The sequence below is a fragment of the Sebastes umbrosus genome, chromosome 19, assembly GCF_015220745.1.
Source record: "Sebastes umbrosus isolate fSebUmb1 chromosome 19, fSebUmb1.pri, whole genome shotgun sequence".
Taxonomy (NCBI): domain Eukaryota; kingdom Metazoa; phylum Chordata; class Actinopteri; order Perciformes; family Sebastidae; genus Sebastes; species Sebastes umbrosus.
Genome location: NC_051287.1, coordinates 11725758 through 11744953, shown reverse-complemented (window position 1 = coordinate 11744953; position 19196 = coordinate 11725758). Strand labels below are relative to the sequence as shown.

The 19196-nt window shown below is 40.4% G+C and overlaps 2 protein-coding genes across 2 annotated transcripts; both read left to right on the top strand.

Moving 5' to 3' along the window:
• Positions 1-433: 433 nt before the first annotated feature.
• LOC119478670 (stomatin-like protein 2, mitochondrial) lies at positions 434-4776 on the top strand. Its single transcript, XM_037753559.1, has 10 exons — positions 434-630; positions 1536-1688; positions 1790-1889; positions 1979-2037; positions 2125-2226; positions 2303-2437; positions 3509-3653; positions 3829-3908; positions 4003-4131; positions 4325-4776. Exons 1-10 carry the CDS (start codon positions 586-588, stop codon positions 4421-4423), a joined length of 1047 nt encoding a protein of 348 aa, XP_037609487.1. The 5' UTR covers positions 434-585; the 3' UTR covers positions 4424-4776.
• Positions 4777-5950: 1174 nt separating this feature from the next.
• pigo (phosphatidylinositol glycan anchor biosynthesis, class O) lies at positions 5951-18518 on the top strand. The gene is made up of 10 exons (XM_037753575.1): positions 5951-7067; positions 8899-9042; positions 9139-9262; positions 9392-9551; positions 12460-12642; positions 12764-14363; positions 14495-14698; positions 15622-15806; positions 15969-16039; positions 17120-18518. The coding sequence occupies exons 1-10, from the start codon at positions 6557-6559 to the stop codon at positions 17247-17249; spliced, it is 3312 nt and encodes a 1103-aa protein (XP_037609503.1). The 5' UTR covers positions 5951-6556; the 3' UTR covers positions 17250-18518.
• The last annotated feature ends 678 nt before the right edge of the window (positions 18519-19196 follow it).

The following is a 19196-nucleotide window of genomic DNA, read 5'->3' as shown; positions in this document are numbered from 1 at the left end:
TTATTATTATTATTATTATTATTATTTGTACTAGTATTATTATTATTATTATTATTATTATTATTATTACTAGTATATTATTATTATTATTATTATTATTATTATTATTGTTATTACTATTATTATTATTATTATTATTACTAGTATATCATTATTATTATTATTATTATTATTATTGCTAGTATTATTATTATTGTTATTATTATTATTATCATTATCATTTTTTTATTATTATTATTACTATTATTATTATTATTATTATTATTATTATTATTATTATTATTATATTATTATTATTAAAATTATTATTATTATTATTATTACTTTTATTGGTAGTTGCAGTAGTAGTTGAAGTAGTAGGTGTAATAGGCCTAGTAGTAATAGTTTAGATTAGTTGCATTATCGTGCTAGCGGAACCATTGCCGTTCGGTTCTTGCAGCCAGCACTGTCGGAGTGTTTCACCGTTGCACCACTGATGTAACTTTCATTTCCTGTTCGCTAAGGGTCAAACACAACACATGAGTAGTTTGAGTCCAGTTTACCAGGCTAGCTGAACAATATACACAATCTGTGAGCCTGATTTGAATGATGCTACGGACGCTGTGTCGGACCGGCGGAGCTCTTCTGCAGGTACATTATATATTTAATAATCACATCCGGTTTGTTTGCGCGTGTAAACCTTCTGCGTGAGGTTCACCAGAATGAAGTGGGTTCATTCAGAGTGTTAATAATCCACCTGATGGAAACACCACTGAGTCTGATGAGAGGACTTCAGCTGACCACTGACATCCTAATCATTCATTCTGGGTAGAAAATGTAAAAACCTTTGTTTACCTATACATAACATCAAACATATGCATTTATACATACTGCATATTAAAAGAAATAAATATGTTGAGCAAATCAGCAAAAAAAAGAAACATTTCATTATTAATTATTATATTACAATAAGTGAAAATATTTTACATAAATCAATAAATTTGAAAGTGGTTCTGAATAACTGTATTTTTTTATTATTTTTTTGTAGTTCATATCCCTCTGACTTTTATATAGAGTAAACAATCAATTGATTCACCTAAATAGAACAATGATAATATATTTAGTTGCAGCCCTATTTTCATTATAATAAATAATAATAAACTTTATTTGTATAGCACCTTTCCAAACATAGTTACAAAGTGCTTTATATAAATTAAAATAGTGCAAACATTAAAATAAAAACAATACAGATTAAAAACATAGACCAAAATAAAATGTTGAACACAAGACTTTTGTACAAAACGTCAACAATAATTAAATTTTAAAACAAGGGATTGCTATAAAAAAGGCCTTCCTGTAAAGGTAGGTTTTGAGGCATGATTTAAAAGAAGAAACAGAGTTTACTAGCCTAGCCATTACATACAAGTATCATTGCAACAAGGATTTGGGTTTGAAAAGCACGCTTTAAGGATGGATTTTGAAATTCATTCATCAAGCTGAAGTTCTACAATCTGACGACATTTCTTTTTTTTTTTCTTGACTGTGTGTCTCTGTAGCAAACCCAACGGGCCGCTCCGAGGTTGTTGGTTACGCCGGCCCAGCAACGATGGGCGTCCAGCCTGCCCGTGAACACCGTGATCCTGTTTGTGCCCCAGCAGGAGGCCTGGGTGGTGGAGAGAATGGGCCGCTTCCACCGGATCTTACAGCCGGTATCAACCCTCATTCTCACAAGATTGCTGATTTTAAATATTACTAGGAAGGAAATAAAAAAACAAAAGCTCAACAAAAATTTTTTTTTTTCCTCTTTTAGGGTTTAAACTTCCTCATACCTTTACTTGACCGAACTCGCTATGTGCAGAGTCTTAAAGAGATTGTCATCGATGTCCCGGAGCAGTCTGCAGTATCTCTAGGTGAGGGATCAATAAAGTGTCAAATTCTAAGTGTGACATAAGTTAATAGACATACAGTATATCTAAAAATGAGTATGTTATCTTTACAGATAATGTAACACTACAGATTGATGGAGTGCTTTACTTAAGGATCCTAGACCCCTTTAAGGTATGTTGCATGGAATGATTGTCTGATCCCTTGTGGTGTTCTAGTCTGTCAAAGTAATGTCATTTTTATCTCTTGACCTGTTCCCAGGCCAGTTACGGTGTCGAGGATCCAGAATATGCCGTCACACAGTTGGCACAGACCACCATGCGGTCAGAACTGGGCAAACTCACACTGGACAAAGTGTTCAGGGTAATGACAAAACTATTGCTGTTTGTAATGAAAGGTGTCATAAGCACTTCAGATATTAAGATTTCTTTCTTTGAAGGAAAGGGAGTCCCTCAATTCCAACATCGTCCACTCCATCAACCAAGCGTCAGACGACTGGGGGATCCGTTGCCTACGTTACGAAATCAAAGACATACATGTTCCACCTCGGGTGAAAGAGTCCATGCAGATGCAGGTGGGATCACTGATCACAGCAACATTTGCTAAAAGTTATCGACTGCAGCTTTAACACCACTCAAATTCAAATAAGCTTTATTGGCATGTATGTTCAGGTTACATTATTGACAAAGCTAAATTACATATTAATGAATAATTACATTTCACAAAAAATAATCACAATCACAATATACCAAATACATTTTAAATATACATTCTTTTACAGATGTAGTCAATCAGAAACATGTTCGGAGCTTGTAGCACTTCTTATTTTATGGCAACAGTCAACATATTTTGCAGCTAATATTGCACATTGATTTTTCACCCCACATAAGTATGGTATTTTCTGAGGATCGGGGAGATGGATGAACTCTATGTGTTATTTATTTTTTCAAAGAAAACATCTCTCACCTCATCTCTAACACCACTCATTATTAACGTTATTTTCATAAAACTGTCACTCTATCCTGACAGTAGTGCATGAGAAATTCTGTGAAAAAGTCATGTTCCTCTGCCTCCTCCTAGTGCTCCTAATGGCAATTGCAAGATTTCAACGTGCCCGAAGATAAAAACAACCAATCGGAGCCAAGCAGTCTCTACAGCAGCTGTCAATCACAGCTCCTAGTTTGACCGTTTGATCAGAGTTTGTGAGTGATTGACAGCTGCTCAGAGACGGCAAGACTCCAGCTTGGCTCTGATTGGTTGTTTTCCTTTGGGCGCGTTGAAATCTTGCAATTGCCATTAGGAGCACTATAGGAGGAGGCAGAAGAACAGGATTTTTTTCAAAGATTATCTGTCTCATACACTACTGTCAGGATATAGTGACAATTTTATAAAAATAACTTTTTTATCATATTTTCTCAAAGTTACAAACTGTAGCTTTAAGGGGTTTTAAACTCATTCTATGCCTTTCACAGCAAATGCAGCTTTCTAAATCCTCTGAGTCAGAAACATTTAGTTTTAATTGTAGCAACAAGATTAAAGTAACTATACAAATTCAGCATCTTACTGGTGAGACTCTGGGCCAAAGCTGGAGAGTCGTAGTAAGCAATCAAAGAAAAAACACACATTTTTATTCCACTCTGCGTAGGTGGAGGCCGAGCGTAAGAAGAGAGCCACGGTGCTGGAGTCTGAAGGGCAGAGGGATGCGGCCATTAACGTCGCCGAGGGTCGCAAACAAGCTCAGATTCTGGCCTCGGAGGGTGAAAAAGCAGAGCAGATCAATAAAGCGTCTGGTGGGTGCACTTAGAGACACAATTTGTTTGTTTTTAACTCTGTTTGTTTTGATGCAGCTTAGAGGGATGGAGCTTGTTTTCTCCCTTAACTGCTGCTAAGTTGAAGTTGTAGGCTTAAAAAAATAATCAAATCACAAGTTCTATGTCACTAATAGATTACTGTGTTCCCTTCCAGGTGAGGCCCAAGCAGTTTTGGCCAAAGCGGAGGCAAAAGCTAAGGCTATCTGCATGCTGTCAGACGCTCTGACCGAGCAGGTGAGGAATTGTTTGTTTTTTTATGAGATGAATCCATGATCAGAGTCTTATATGAAAGTTCATTTTGATTATTGTCATTGTGCAATTTGTACAGAATGGAAACGCGGCAGCCTCGCTGAGCGTGGCCGAGCAGTACGTGTCCGCTTTCTCCAAACTCGCCAAAGAGTCCAACACCATCCTTCTGCCCTCCAGTACTGGTGACATCAGCGGGATGGTCACACAGGTATTTACACATGCATTATTAGAGCAGGGTCACTTTTATAAACTGTTCTTGAATTTATATGTTAAAGGGATAGTTAGGGGATTTGAAGTAGGGGTTGTATGCAAAAAGCAATGTTCAGCTGTGGACGTATCTTTTTTTTTGTCTTCAATTATGACACTAATGGTCCTCCTCCTGTCTTCTTCCTTGCACTCAGGCTATGACCATTTACAGCTCGTTGGCGAAGACGAGCCCAAAAGCACCAAAAGCGTTGGAGGAGAAGAATGACGACTTTGGGAGCCTACCGTCTCAATAGCAGAGGACTCAATGAATGAATGAACTCAAAGCTCTAAAATGACACAGAAACCAGAAGAAGCAGTTTATGTTTCAGTTATCGGGGGGCTCCGAGGCATCACAAAGTTTCACACAATCTCCACCACTGACAGGACAGACGGACAACTGCCAACTTTATAAACTTCTGGGATGTTTTGCCTCGGAGTCTTGGGGTAAAAAATCACATCTTTTGTAAGAGGATTTTTTTAATCTTCGTTGACTATTCTTTGTGTTCAGCTATTGTCAGTTTGGAAAACTTCATCTAAATGCTTTGGCAGGCTGACAAGATGGAGAAATTGATGACAGGTTTTAGGATTCATCAGGCAGTATATGATTTATTAGCATACATTCATTATTTGTGGGATCTGTTGAGGTATGTATTATGGCACAAACCCTAATAGAACTGGATATAAAAGGTTCAAAGTTTAAGTGAAACATACGATTGTGTTGAATGTTTTCTCCTTTGCAATCTGGCCCAAATCACTGTTTTCAGGTTCTGTTGGTTCATTAGTACTAATGTAGTAATAATGGTTCGCTCCAGTGAGCCATTTGCTTCGATACGGCTTGTTTACTGACATCAGTGACACTTCTTCATCTGTCTCCAGCATCATTGGGACCAGTTGCTTCATGTGATGTCTGGCTGGATGACTCAGGATGATGGGAATTTTCCCAAAGTGTAATTAATCAGAATTTGGCCCATGTTAGATTAAATATTCCATCCCTAAAAAACTAATCCAGTATTTACTTTAGAAATATGATTTTCTAATATTATTCAACGATATCTAGTTGGTATACAAAGTCAGCCCTAGGAGCAAATGTTCCTATCCTCTTCATATTTTTTTTTCACCTCTTATGTGCTATGGAATATTTTATTAAATGTCATGGTTCTCTGCAAAGACAGCAAGTTTGTCATTTCATAGGCTTCACTGGTGCTTATAGGGTAATGAAATATAATGCAAAAATGTAATTAGCATGTGTGTCATTTGAGGCCCTCATGAAGTAAAGAGACTTCAGTAGGTTTATGACACGGTGGAATGGGACGTCATGAAGCACTTGTTTGAAAATATACAATTATGTTAGAAGAAGATGGCGTAGAACAATCCACGAGGAAACAACTGGACTTCTTCACATATTATGGTTGGAAAAGATTGACTCTTTTTTGAAGAGGAACTCTTGAAAAAAAAGGATGTTGACTTCCATGTTTTGGGTTATAGTTTAAGTACAGCGATGTTAAATTACCATAAAATAATAAAAAATTGAAAAAGTTGGTTAACTTTGTCTGTGTGTCAATTAATATATTTCAAATTTTCCCACTGTTATTTTAAATCAGTAGAGGTACGGTACAAATATGCCAGGGTAATGTAGTTACACAAATTTATATAAACTGCTCAGGAATTTTGGCAGCATATAAGAAGACAAACAAGGGCATAACACACCATAATGGAAATGGGACAGACTTTACATATAATGTATTTATTGATGGTTAATTTATTTAACAAGAAAACATTTTTTTCCCCCACAAAATTACAATCCCCAGAATACTGAATGAGTTTTTGGTCACTTGACAAAATGACAGAGTGACACATCTTTACTTGCTGTACTTCCTACCTCCTCTTTGTTTTTAGCTGGGTGTTTCAGCCCTCTACTTTGCCTCACAGGCGGTTATGGAAGTGTGTAATTGTGTTTGCATTGCATCTTAAGTTATGATTTTTAATAAAACATAAAAATAAACACAAAATGTATCCAATATGCTTAGCTTGCTATATTTAGTGGTTTTAATCATTATTTAGTTGTGTCTGAAAGTCCAAATTCAGGGCACACATATTCACACCAATCCGTGTTACATAGAAAACCGTCCGCCTCATATTTCCGCCGGGAAATGCATGCACGCCGAAAGTTCCTAGCTGTCAGCACAGCCATCTAATCTCATTGAGTCCAAATGAAGGTGAGGGAGGTGTCGCGCCGTTCTCTGTTTACCTGAGACACACCTGTACTACTCCTGTGTGTTGTTAGCACACACACACACACTCCAGTCTGACCTCCAGCCGAGAGAGAGAGAGAGGACGAAAACACCGACAAGGTCAGTGACAAGAGCCGAGACAACACGAGCTGCAGCATGAAGCGTCTCCCGGTGCTCGCGCTGCTCCTCTGGATCTGCGCGGTGTACTTTGTGGGTGTCTACCTGTTCGTCGGCGGCTTCCTGCTGGTGAGGCTGGAGGTGAACCGGACCAGTACCTGCGGAGACGTGCTGCAGCCCGGTGGAGGTGGAGGTGGAGGTGGAGGTGGAGGAGAGAAAGAGGAGGACGACTTCTGCCGGGTTCGGCCGCGTTTCCGCCGGGCTGTGCTGCTCATCATCGACGCCCTGAAGATCGACTTCGCCTGGTTCGACCCGAACAACACGGAGCCCAGACCGTACGAGAACAAGCTGCCGGTGCTGGAGGAGACGGTGTCCTCCAGGCCTTCACACAGCCGGCTGTACCCGTTCAGAGCAGACCCACCCACGACCACCATGCAGAGGATTAAAGGCTTCACCACCGGGTCGCTGCCTACCTTTGTGGATGTGGGGAATAACTTTGCATCCAGTGCCATCCTGGAGGACAACCTCATCCACCAGTTTGGGCAAGTGGGTGAGTATAGTTAGTACACAGTTGTATATCTATGATATGCACAAGATACTCAAAATTTTGCAGAACTGAAAAAAATAAGTAAATTAAAAATAATAATAAATAAAAAAAATAAAAACTTACTTTTTTTTTTTTTTTTGGTCCTTTCCTTTTTTTATTCCTTTTCTTTTTGTTGTTGTTTGGTATATGTTTCATTTATGTTGCTATCGGATTTAATTCATTTATATTTATACATGTAATTGTTTATGAAATTAACTCTGCTTATTTAATGGTGCAGTAATATTGTTATAGGGAAGGGGGTGGCATAATTTGTTTATACAATTATTTATTTGATTTTGTACAGAATACCAATAAAAAGACTTTGAGAAAAAAAACAACAACTTGCAGAACTGAAGAGAAAATATATATACATACAAAATGCCTTATCAAAGAGCAAAACAAGCATATGGCAAGGCAAGGCAGCTTTATTTGTATTGCACATTTCAGCAACTCAATTCAAAGTGCTTTACATAAACATTCAAGGACATTGCGATAAAGTGCAAAAGAACATTAAGACATAATTAAAACAGTTATGAAAACATTAAAGATGAGAAAATAAAAACAAGCTACAAATAAAAGCTATAGGATAGAAGCTAAAATAGAGTATAACACACCAGAGTAAAAGCTCTAGTGCAGTATGTAAGATCATTATCTGGTTTAATAAAAGGCAGCAGCAAACTGAGTAGTTATAGATATATAGATAGATAGTAACTTTATTGATCCCGAGGGAAATTCAAGTTTCCAGCATCACAGTTCCATAGTGCAAAACATGTTAGTAAAAAGGCAGTAAAAAAGTTAGTAGTGCAAAGTACAAAAAAAATATACCAGATATAAAAATACAAAGAGATGAAGAAAACTGTTAAAACTGAATATAGTGCAGGGTAACAGCTGTGATACAGGACTATTAAAAAAAAGTGCAGAAGAGACTGTTAAAAATGAGTAGAGTGCAGGGTAACTCCAGTAGCTTAGTCTATGAAAGTGCACTGTGTGCATTATTATCTGTCCTGCAGACCGTCCTCCTTTGGGACAAATATACAGTACAAGATACTCAAAATCTGCAGAACTGAAGAGAAAATATATACCTACAAAATGCCTTATCAAAGAGCAAAACAAACATATGTGTGTCTTTTGATTTCACAGTCTTTTACACATGACATTGGCTGTGCTTAAGTAGTGACTATAAAATCCATGGGCTGCTGCTGCACTGCTGTGTAGCTGTTCTGACCTCTGCTTCACTATAACACAGGGGTCAGCAACATTTACTATCAAAAGAGCCAAGAAAATCTGTCTGGAGCCGCAAAACACTTGAGCATTGTGATGAAGGTGACACAGTTTATAGTCTAAGTATATAGTATATCAGTCTAATGCAGTGAGGGCCAAAGAGCAAATGTACTACGGAGTATTAGGGCCACATTGAGGGAAAAAACATCTGAGATTTCCAGAATAAAGTCATAATATCATGGGACAAAAGTCGTAATATTACGAGAATAAATTCATAACTTTACGAGAATAAAAGTCATAATATTACGAGAATAAAGTCAGAACTTTACGAGAAAAAAAAGTTGTGATATTGCCAGAATAAAGTCATAACTCTACGAGAAGAAAAGTTGTAATATTGTGACAAAATCATAATATTCTCATTATTCTCATAATACTACGACTTTTTTTCTCGGAAACCTATGACTTTATTCTCGAAATCTCAGATTTATTTTATTTTCCTCAATGTGGCCCTAATATTACGTCTAGACTAGAGTCGAAATGTAAACTAATTTGAAATGTGCGCATCCCCTCACAGGCAAACGAGTGGTGTTCATGGGCGACGACACTTGGGAGAATCTTTTTCCCAAGAAGTTCCACCGCTCTCTGCCCTTCCCGTCTTTCAACGTCAAAGATCTGCACACCGTGGACAACGGCATCCTCCAGCACCTCTACACGACTAGTATGTATTTATTTCTATACGTCTGTATTATCCTTGTATTGCACTCGCGCTTCACACATCTCTCTCCGTCTGTCACTCGCTGTTGGTTTTTGACAGTGGTGGGGGACGACTGGGATGTCCTGGTTGCTCATTTCCTCGGAGTGGATCACTGCGGTCACAGGTTCGGTCCCGACCACCCGGCCATGGCCGACAAGCTCACCCAGATGGATGGAGTCATCAGGTCAGACGACAGTACAGCTGCTACACAAGCTTGTTTATTAAACATTAAAATCAGCAATGCCACAGCTGAGATATTATTAATCAAATCAATCTCGTCTTTAAATGATCCTTATTGTTGTTGTTCCTCCAGGTCTGTGATTGACCGTCTGCAGAACGACACCCTCTTGGTGGTGATGGGAGATCACGGGATGACGGACACCGGAGATCACGGCGGAGAAAGCCAGAAGGAGACCGACGCCGCCATCTTCCTCTACAGTCCCTCCCCTCTGTTTCCCGGACCGCCGTCCCAGGTCGGTAGAGTATAGCCTTTTCACCATTTGGTTTTAACATGAGATGATTGATATAGTCGTGCAAAAGGAAGGACATGCACAGGAACATTTTATTTTGTGGTCAAGAACTCAGTACGATGAATTACTAGCCAACTAATCAATCCTTTAAGAGAGGCTTTTTTTCAGTTTTGAGGACATTTTATTGGAGAAGAGAAAGTGATAAAGACAAATGTAAAAGATCTTTTTAGTCTATTTCTTTGCAACATTAGTCTAATTTGCATAATTGTTTTCACAAGGACATATTTTAGATGAATGATTAACCTACATTCCTACATTCCATAACCTACAACCTCATTTGTACGTCACTTTGGAAAAAAGCGTCTATCAAATGCATAAGTTTAAATCTAAATGTGATGTAAATGTAACCTACAGTGTTTAAGACGGCTTTATATATTATCCTCATGAGCTTGTGTATCAAATAAATAAATAAAAACAATTGAAACATAGTGTGAAAAGTACTTTAATATACTATAGTGATCAATAAAATAAATAATTAAGAAATAAAGGGTTTATAAACTGGTCTGCATTAAGACTTAAGAAGACCCTCAATAACCACATAGTCTTACAAAAAAGGTCAAATCATTCTCTGAATTTACTAAAGTAATGATAATGGAAATAATAGAATAAATAAATTCAGTGGTTCGAGCCAACACAGACCATCAGAAGCTGAAAGCTGTGAGGGGTCTGGACCTTTGACACTTTCTGATTTATTCAGACTTTATGCTTCAAAGATAACTTATTATGACGATGGGACAGACACTCAGGCATTTACAACTAAATCTGTTCCATTTTGCAGCATCCCCTAGTGGTCGATTTGAATGAAACTTTCAGGGTATGTTTCAGGTTCTTATGTGGACATATCCATAAGTTTCGTGATGATTTGACCAAACGGTTGTGGAGTTAAGTCTATTGATGCACTGAGCCACGTCCTTGTAAAGGTCATTGGTCAATATGTTTAAAACACTGACATATCAACAAGATTTTGATACTTTTGACACGCTTAGTTCAATAATGATCCACAGACAATTTGGTATCACTTAAAAAGTCCAAGAGGCTTTTTTGTAGAGTGAATGGAGATGGATATCTGTAGCAAGTTTTTTGTAAATCAGACATACAGCATAGGAGTTGTGACTTCAAAGTTAAAATTTTTGACCTTTAATTATAGCACCCCCATCAGGCCGATTGGGGTCATATTTGTTGAGCAGCATTTGCACACAACTTCCAATCATTGGTACATTTTTCAAACGTCTACTATGTACCATCTTATGGGAATTTGAACAACATTTCTGAATAAAAAAGAAAGGGGGCTTGTACCCCTTATAATACAATCTGTGATAATAGGGCCAATCTTGGCTCAGTTAGACTGATTTTCTGATCGTCACATTCAACATCAGATTTCCTGTTCTGTTTTGCTAAATGCCACGTTCCAGTGATGAGCTAACTACATGTAAATGAAATGCTGCAGAATGAGAGATGAGAACTGTTTTAGACTGTTTATATTTTCTATTAATAACTGTCAGGAAAAAAAAACCTTGACTCCTTTTTTTGAAAGAACATAAAATGCTGTCAAACAGACACAAACAACAGATTCAGTCCACAGATGAGCGAATAAGGAACCAGAGGAAAATGATCCAATAGCTATGAGCTTCTATATTTTTCTATTTCATCAGCAAATATCCATGTACATCATGATTATCTCGCCAAATCAGCAGAGTGTTTGCTATATTATGAATATGAAACATCACACCGTTACGTGCAACATGCGCGATAATTTCCTCTCATGGTTGGCTGTGCAGTTTTCCCGCGAATCTACTTAAATGGACGCTGGAAGGTGGTCTCTGCCGTCTCGGGGATAAAAGTGGATCTCGCACTAGAAAAGTGAACTTTGCCGATAATTGCAGAGTAATTGGAGCGTTGCGTAATAGATGGTGGAAAATCACTGGTTGCACAGAAAATACCAAAAAAGGGGAGATTATTAGACATTATTTAGACACTGAAACACTCACGAGTAAACGGGTCCACCAATCTCACTAGTCCGTGTACAAATTACAGATGAGTTGCACGAAAAGCTGCTTATTTTTGCTTAATGTATAAACAAAATAAGTTTCACTTTTAAGTCAGGAAGAAAAACTTTTTCTTTATCCTATATTTATTTATTTATTGTCCTCTTAACAGCAGCCATACAAGAACTTAAAGGTCCCATATCGTGCTCATTTTCAGGTTCATACTTGTATTTTGTGTTTCTACTAGAGAATGTTTACATGCTGTAATGTTCAAAAAACACATTATTTTTCCTCATACTGTCGGCCTGAATATACCTGTATTTACCCTCTGTCTGAAATGCTCCGTTTTTAGTCCATTTCAATGGAATTGCAACGGAATTGCGTTGCTCGGCAACCGTTTGGGTCCATGTTTACTTCCTTTCAGCTGATGTTATTTACATACCCTGCAACAGGAAATAAACTGGGACACATTTAGAATATTTACATTTAAAACCATGTAATGGTCTAAATATTGTATATTTGTGACATCACAAATGGACAGAAATACACACGGCTCGTTTCAAACGCACAATTTCTGAATACAGGCTGTGTGTATTTCTCTGTATATTGAGCGTTTTGATAATTTAACAGTATTTATATAGCACTTAAACCTGCTTTATAATATAAAAGACCTGAAAATCTCACTTTTTACAATAAGGGACCTTTAAATAAACAGATTGGCCCCATTGTCGTCGATACCCGATGCAGCTATTCGACTCGGTATCGTCTCGAAATCCGATCTGGTGTCCGGTAGCCCTTTTAAATCACAGATGAATGGAGTAGTAATCTTAACACAGCAGGCGTTTTATTTTTTCTCTTGTTTGTAGAGTGAACCGGACGTGGTGCCCCAGACAGACCTGGTGCCCACCCTGGCTCTGCTGCTGGGAGTTCCCATCCCGTACAGCAGCGTGGGGCAGGTCCTCCTGCCTTTATTCCCTCCTCACAGGCAGACTGAAGGTGCAGTTGGAGGTCTCAGCCAGCTGGAGGCGCTGTGGATCAACGCAAAACAGGTTAGGAGCTGTCTAGCACAAGTCTTTAATATCTCCACACAGGTCAAACGTCAGACCTCACATATTATGGAGCGTGTTTGGTAATTGTGTGTTTTAATTTGACCTCATTCTGTTTCTGAAGGTCAACCGTTTCCTGGAGACATACTCTGGCATGGCCAAAGACATCCCACCGGAGAGCCTCTCTCAGCTGAAGGGTGAATTCTCCCGCCTCTCCTCTGAGTACCTAACCGCGGTCAGAGAGGGCAGGTCGCCCTCCCCGCAGCTGGCCGCCGCGCTGCAGGCCTACCTCACCTCCGTCAGAGACACCTGCCGAGCCACCTGGGCTCGATTCAGCCCGCTCAAGATGGCAGCGGGTTTAGCCATCCTGGCGTTCGCCTGCTTGACGTGTTTCATCCTGTCCGAGCTGTCTCTCGTGCTGATCAGGGAGAACGGTCCCGGACTGAAGGCCCCGATCGTCGCGGCGCTGGCGGCGGGGGTTTGCGCGGCTGCCAGTCAGCTGCTCACGCTCGGCTACATCGAGGTGGCGTGGTGCCTGGCGGCTGCCGCCCTCAGCTCCGAACTTCTCTTCCTCTGGAGAGCTCGTCGATGCAGAACCGTTATTGTGCAACAGAACGGATCCAAAGCTCCAAAGTATGCCAGCTGGCTGACCATGCGGCGTCTCCTCGTCCCCCCTCTCTTGGTGCTGCTCCTCCGTTGTGTTTCCCTGTTCTCGGATAGCTACGTGATCGCTGAAGGCCGGACGGTGACCTTTCTGGTGTTCTCCCTGGCTCTCTATATTCCTATCCATCTCAACTGGGATGGCCTGCTCTTACCGCCCAACCACGACCCTCTGAAGGCCGCAGGGATCCTGCCCTCCCCGGCGTTGTCCCCGTCGACCGTGAGGAAAGAAAGCGGCACCCTCCTAGCCTGCTTAGGACTTCTCGTCGGAAGCCTCTACCTCTCTCTTTCCTTCCACGCCTGTCGGGAAGAACAGGGCTCCTGCCAGCCCTCGCCGTTCCTTTCCCCTCTTTCCCGTTTGCAGGACAGCCAGCTGAAAAACCTCCACTACGTCCTCTCCGTCTTCTCCCTGGGCTTGTGGACGTTTCTGCTGAGACGCTGCCTCCGCCACTACGGCAACCTCAACTCCTCCGGTGGGACGGTGTTCACGGCCCGCTGGATCCTGCCGCTGCTGTCCGTGTGCCTGGCGCTCTACTGGGCCGTTAGTGCCACTCCGGAGGACAGCTTCAGGAATCTGGCCGAGCTGATCGGCCTGGCCCAGCTGGCCCTCCCCAGGGCCGCCTTCTGTCTCCTGGGACTGGGGCTGTCCTTAATCTGGCTCGATCCCCTCACCGTGTTCGTGAAGGCCAGGGCCGCCGCTTCGGCCAGGAGTTCGTCCATGCCCCCGCCGAGCTACCGAGCGAGCACCGGCATCAGCCCCCAAGCCGAGCTGCACCACCTCATCCCCCAGATCTACCAGCGCATGCGTCGCTCGCTGGACGACGGAGAGCTGAGCGCGGGCGGCGGCGAGGTGGACAGCAGGCCCGCCGTGGAGGCCTACGGACTGGGATCCGTCTACTCTGCCCCTTTGCTGCTGTTTTGTGGCCTGCTGGGAATCGGTCTGCTGCTGCTGCACCCAGAGGGCATGGCTCTGTCTTTCCTCCTGCTGCTGCTTGAAATGGGGGCTCTGTTGCACATTCAGGCTTCCTCCACAACCCTCAGCGGCCTGCATGGGACATATTCTGGTGAGATTCTCAGAATAACACGTTTTTCTTTGTCCCTTATGACATGATCTCTCTCTTTTCTTTTCTTTTTTTTCTTTTTTGGTTTAAAGTTTTTACTGTGCTCACCCACCTCCTCCTTGTTTCTCCCTCAGGTGGCTTCAATGTGCCCTGGACTCCAGTGGTGCTGTGGTCCCTGGCCGCCACCCAGTTCTTCCACGCCACAGGTCACCTTCCCACCTTCCCCTCCATCCAGTGGGGCGCTGCCTTCGTGGGATTCCCTGATGGACACACAGGCACCATACTGCCCGCCTCGCTGGTCATCCTCAACACTTTTGCCTCGCACATCTTGTTCGCAGGTAGTTTATTAAAAGAGAAGCAGCAAATAAATGTGGGGTTTAGTTTATCAGGATTTTGAATACATGATTTTAAAAAATCAGCTGTTGCAAGTAATCGGTTTCAGTTTGGCTCAGTTTTAAAGCTAGAGTGAAGATACTCACATCATATGAAACTAGAAATACTTATGAAGAATCAATTTGTACCGACCGTGTCATACTAGGTTGTCGAGAAGGAGGCTAAATAACGCTCCAAACTTATGCTAAATTTTGGCGAGGAAAAACTGGTATGGCCATTTTCAAAGGGGTCCCTTGACCTCTGACCTCAAGATATGTGAACGAAAATGGGTTCTATGGTTACCCACGAGTCTCCCCTTTACAGACATGCCCACTTTATGATAATCACATGCAGTTTTGGGGCAAGTCATAGTCAAGTCAGCACACTGACACACTGACAGCTGTTGTTGCCTGTTGAGCTGCAGTTTTCCATGTTATGATTTGAGCATATTTTTTATGCTAAATGAAGTACCTGTGAGGGTTTCTGGACAATATTTGTAATTTTTTTTGTGTTAATTAATTTCCAATAATAAATAAATTCATTCATTTGCATAAAGCAAGCATATTTGCCCACTTCCATGTTGATAAGAGTATTAAATACTTGACAAATCTCCCCTTAAGGTACATTTTGAACCGATAAAAAATGTGCAATTAATTTGCAATTACATATTTTAATTGATTGACAGCCCTAATTTTTTGTTTTAACGATAAAACACACTCAAAGTACCAGATATTATGCAGGGGAAAACTGAGAGCAAATGGAATGAATTAAAAAAAAAAAAATTAAATCAAATAAAGCAACAAATTTATAGAGTTGTTGCTGCGAGAGAGGAAACTGAATCTGTGCTTTGCTGATTTGTATTTGTGTCCACATCTCATCTCGTCTCTAGTGGGTTGTCCGTTGCTGCTCTTCTGGCCCCTGGTGTGTGAGGTGCGTGGGAGCAGAGGAGGAAGAGCTTGTGGTGAAGAGGGAGAGGACGCTGTGATGGAGATGAGGCTGAGAGAAAACCCCCAGCAGTTCAGCGCTGCCCTTCTACAGCTCTCAACGCGCTACCTCTTTATTCTCGGAGCACAGGTACGTCCACAGACAGATTCATCAGAGTAGCATCTGTTACCTATTAGTTCGGTCACCGAACTAAAACGTCTCATTTTAGTCTGATGTTCAATTTTGATTGTATAATTATTTTTTCCATGTGTTGTCTTTTTATCACATCACTATTTGTGCAACTCTTCACAGGTCTTTGCTTCAGTCTGTGCAGCTGCTATCCTCAGGAGACACCTAATGGTGTGGAAGGTTTTTGCACCCAAGTAAGTGCCTAAATGGATTTTCCAGCTCACACAAACTCCCTAACAGTAAAGGCTCTTGAGGATATGAACACGGTGTAACTGCCACTACCACTTACTCTGCGAATGCACATTAGTGAAGGTCAACTTTTCTGTAGACGACCACTGTAAGATATACATATTTACATCTGCTCATCTCAAAGGGATAGTTTAGGTGTTTTTGAAGTGGGGGTTGTGTGATGTACTGATCCATAGTCAGTATATTACTTACAGTAGATGACAGCTGGTGCGCCCACACAGGAGTACCGAATGGGGAGCAAAGCAATGTACTGCTGTGTACGGGGCCGGAAGCAAAACACATTTTAGACACCAAAAAAAAAAGCTCACCTAAAAAAATCTATAACCGTTTATGTGCACGCTATATTAAGAATATGTTCACAGCTTTATCTTGCTGTCAGACAGCCCTTTCCGACGGGGAACTGAACTGAAAGTGTATCTATGCTATCTTCAAAGCCACCAGACTCGGTTGACAAAATCAGTATAGATACAGTATAAATATAGAAACTATTCTTAATATAGGATACACTTCGTCTGCCTTTACAGCCTCGTTGTGTACACTCTTCAAAAAACACAAAAAGGTGGTGTTCATTTTGTGGAGATTATCTCACGGAACAAAACCTGTAAGTATCATAAATGTGTGTTTGCCACAGAGCTTATTTTCTGCAATAATCCAAAACTCAATGGAAAAATCCCATTGGCTTTTTGTCAAGGGAACCTGTGCGATGCCTGGTTGGCCTACAAAAATACGTCATCCCTGCACCATTGTGCATCTACTGTGCTTGTCAATCATCAAAATCTGAAACATTGAGTCACAAACCATAATAAAAAAATACAGATTTCTTTAGTATTTTGAATAAAAATGTTCATTTCATTTATATTACTTTGACAAAAAAATCTTTGGAATTATATTATCTTGTTGAGATGCTAAACTTTTTTTTTTTTTTTTTTAATTCCATAACATTTTAAGGTGTGAAAAAGTGTCAAAGTTTGACTTTAAATTGAAATTAGAAAATAATTTGTTTTAACTTTTGCTTCTCCCTCCAGGTTAATGTTCGAGGCCTCAGGGTTCCTGGTGAGCAGCGCGTCTCTGCTGATCGGGGTCACATTAGTGCTGAGAGTAGACGTGGCCGTGGGCCGCTGGTTTAAGAAACTTCTCCCCGATGCATCCAGGTAGCGACGGTACTGCTGCTGCTGCTGCTGCTGCTGCTGTTTTACCACGGAAGCCCACCAGAGCTCACTGTGCCACAGAGAAAACGGACACGGCGGTGTCACTGTACAGTTTTTATATGGAACTCTCACACACAAAAAACAAACAAAAACATTGCCATCTGTGTCTAGCATAAGCATCCCCACAAACATGTCATGTGCGGTTGCCACTTATTGTTACTCTTTTGAGGGCTATGTTGTGCACTGAGGCCCACCTCCTTTTCAGCCGGGAGGAACATCAAATCTCGGACTGACCGAACTCTGAACATCTGGAATCACACTGAAGATGTGTTTTTTTTTTTTTTTACAGTGATATGTTGTAGACCACCTCGCACAAGCTCATGAGGGTCGAAGGCTTTTATTTGTATGTGGTCGGAGAAGGAACAGCAGTTTTTGAATGTCTCAACTAACTTATAGCATGGATGAAACCTTCCAGCTACTCTGGAGCTACTTTATGATCAGATGTACTCCATTTGGTGCATTACACCGTGTCTGTCATCGTGTCTGCTGGAGGAACTTTTCCATCTTTTTGTATGTTTTGTATTTTCAAGATGTTGAAATAACCAGCGCGTTACTGGTTACTGCCAATTCACATCGTATTACTGTGAACTTTTTTTTTTTTTTACACAGTTTCAGGTTCTTAATCGGTTGTGGTCTTTTTTTTTTTTTTTTTTTTTTTTTTAAAAGGTTGATTACTAACTCAAAATGCCTATTTATAATTCAGATTCTTTTAATCATTAATGATACGTTTTTTTAATCTCAAATGAAACTTTTGTCTTAATTAGGCCCCATACATCTTTCCCCTGGAATAGGTGCCTAGCGTTGACCAATGCCTTTTTTTTCTGCGTACAATTTCATTATGTTGACGGGGTCATTAAATCCAGGACCTCCAGTCAGTCAGTTAATTTATTTCTGCAGGGCGTCTGAGTCAGTGTCCGACGTAAGATCTGCTACTGTAGTCAGCAGCTAAAGCTCATTAGCTAATGTACAATATCGAAGGGATGTTGACTCAGGATGAATTAGCTGCAATGCAATAGTGCTGCATTTCTCAGGCTGTTGTATGGGAGTGACTGGTCATAAAGAGTGATCAGCCCGAGTGATTGTTTGGCTAGGTTGTGCGATGACGGGGCACTTTTTTTTTTTTTGTTCTAAAATGATTAATATATAAATATCTGATTAATTAAGATTTTTTTTTTTTCATTCTGTGAAAAATGTAATAAAACTTTTTTACATGAAATCTTGGCCTCGCAGTAATTTAGATACAACAATATCCAGATCCCCTTTTGGTGATTCACGGTGCATCCGTGCGTTTTAACTTTAGTGTTATTGTTGCAGTGCAAAGTTTTTACACGGATGCATAAAAGTAGTATTTAATAACTCTTAAATTTTGTTTACTTGTGTAAAGGCGATACAAACACTATAAAATACAATTACAAGTAAAAGCCTCACATTCAAAATTTTACTTAACTAAAATTAATCAAGTTTTTTTAAAGTAAAAAGTAGGTATTCAAGTGTGGAAATGTCCAAAATGTAACTTATTTTGTTGTGTATCCTCAGAATTTCAGAGTTTTCCTAAAATCGAACATTGGATATCCACATTTTTAAGTTCCCTAAAGCAATTATTTTATGAATTTATGAACTTAACACATATTGCTTTTACAAATAATAGGTGAGGCCCCCGAATGTTTTAGGTACAGATCCCCTGTTGTGACTCACGGTGCATCCATGTTTCAACTTCAGCATTATTTATTGTTGCAGTACAAACTATTTATACGGTGCATAAAAGTTGTATTTAATGTTTTGTTTATTGATCCAAAGACTTGATGGAGGAGACGGGCGCTGCCATAACTTTTTTACTGCCCATCAGTCAAGACGCTTCATTCATTATGCACCGGCGCTTTCCACATTTCCAGTT

Bases quoted from the DNA above. Each gene is read 5' to 3' on its own strand.
- pigo (XM_037753575.1), top strand. From the start codon at position 6,557: ATGAAGCGTCTCCCGGTGCTCGCGCTGCTCCTCTGGATCTGCGCGGTG. The intron at 7,068-8,898 runs GTGAGTATAGTT...ATCCCCTCACAG, and splicing joins CCACCAGTTTGGGCAAGTGG to GCAAACGAGTGGTGTTCATG. The intron at 16,040-17,119 runs GTAAGTGCCTAA...TTCTCCCTCCAG, and splicing joins TGGAAGGTTTTTGCACCCAA to GTTAATGTTCGAGGCCTCAG.
- LOC119478670 (XM_037753559.1), top strand. From the start codon at position 586: ATGATGCTACGGACGCTGTGTCGGACCGGCGGAGCTCTTCTGCAG. The intron at 2,227-2,302 runs GTAATGACAAAA...CTTTCTTTGAAG, and splicing joins CACTGGACAAAGTGTTCAGG to GAAAGGGAGTCCCTCAATTC. The intron at 4,132-4,324 runs GTATTTACACAT...CCTTGCACTCAG, and splicing joins TCAGCGGGATGGTCACACAG to GCTATGACCATTTACAGCTC.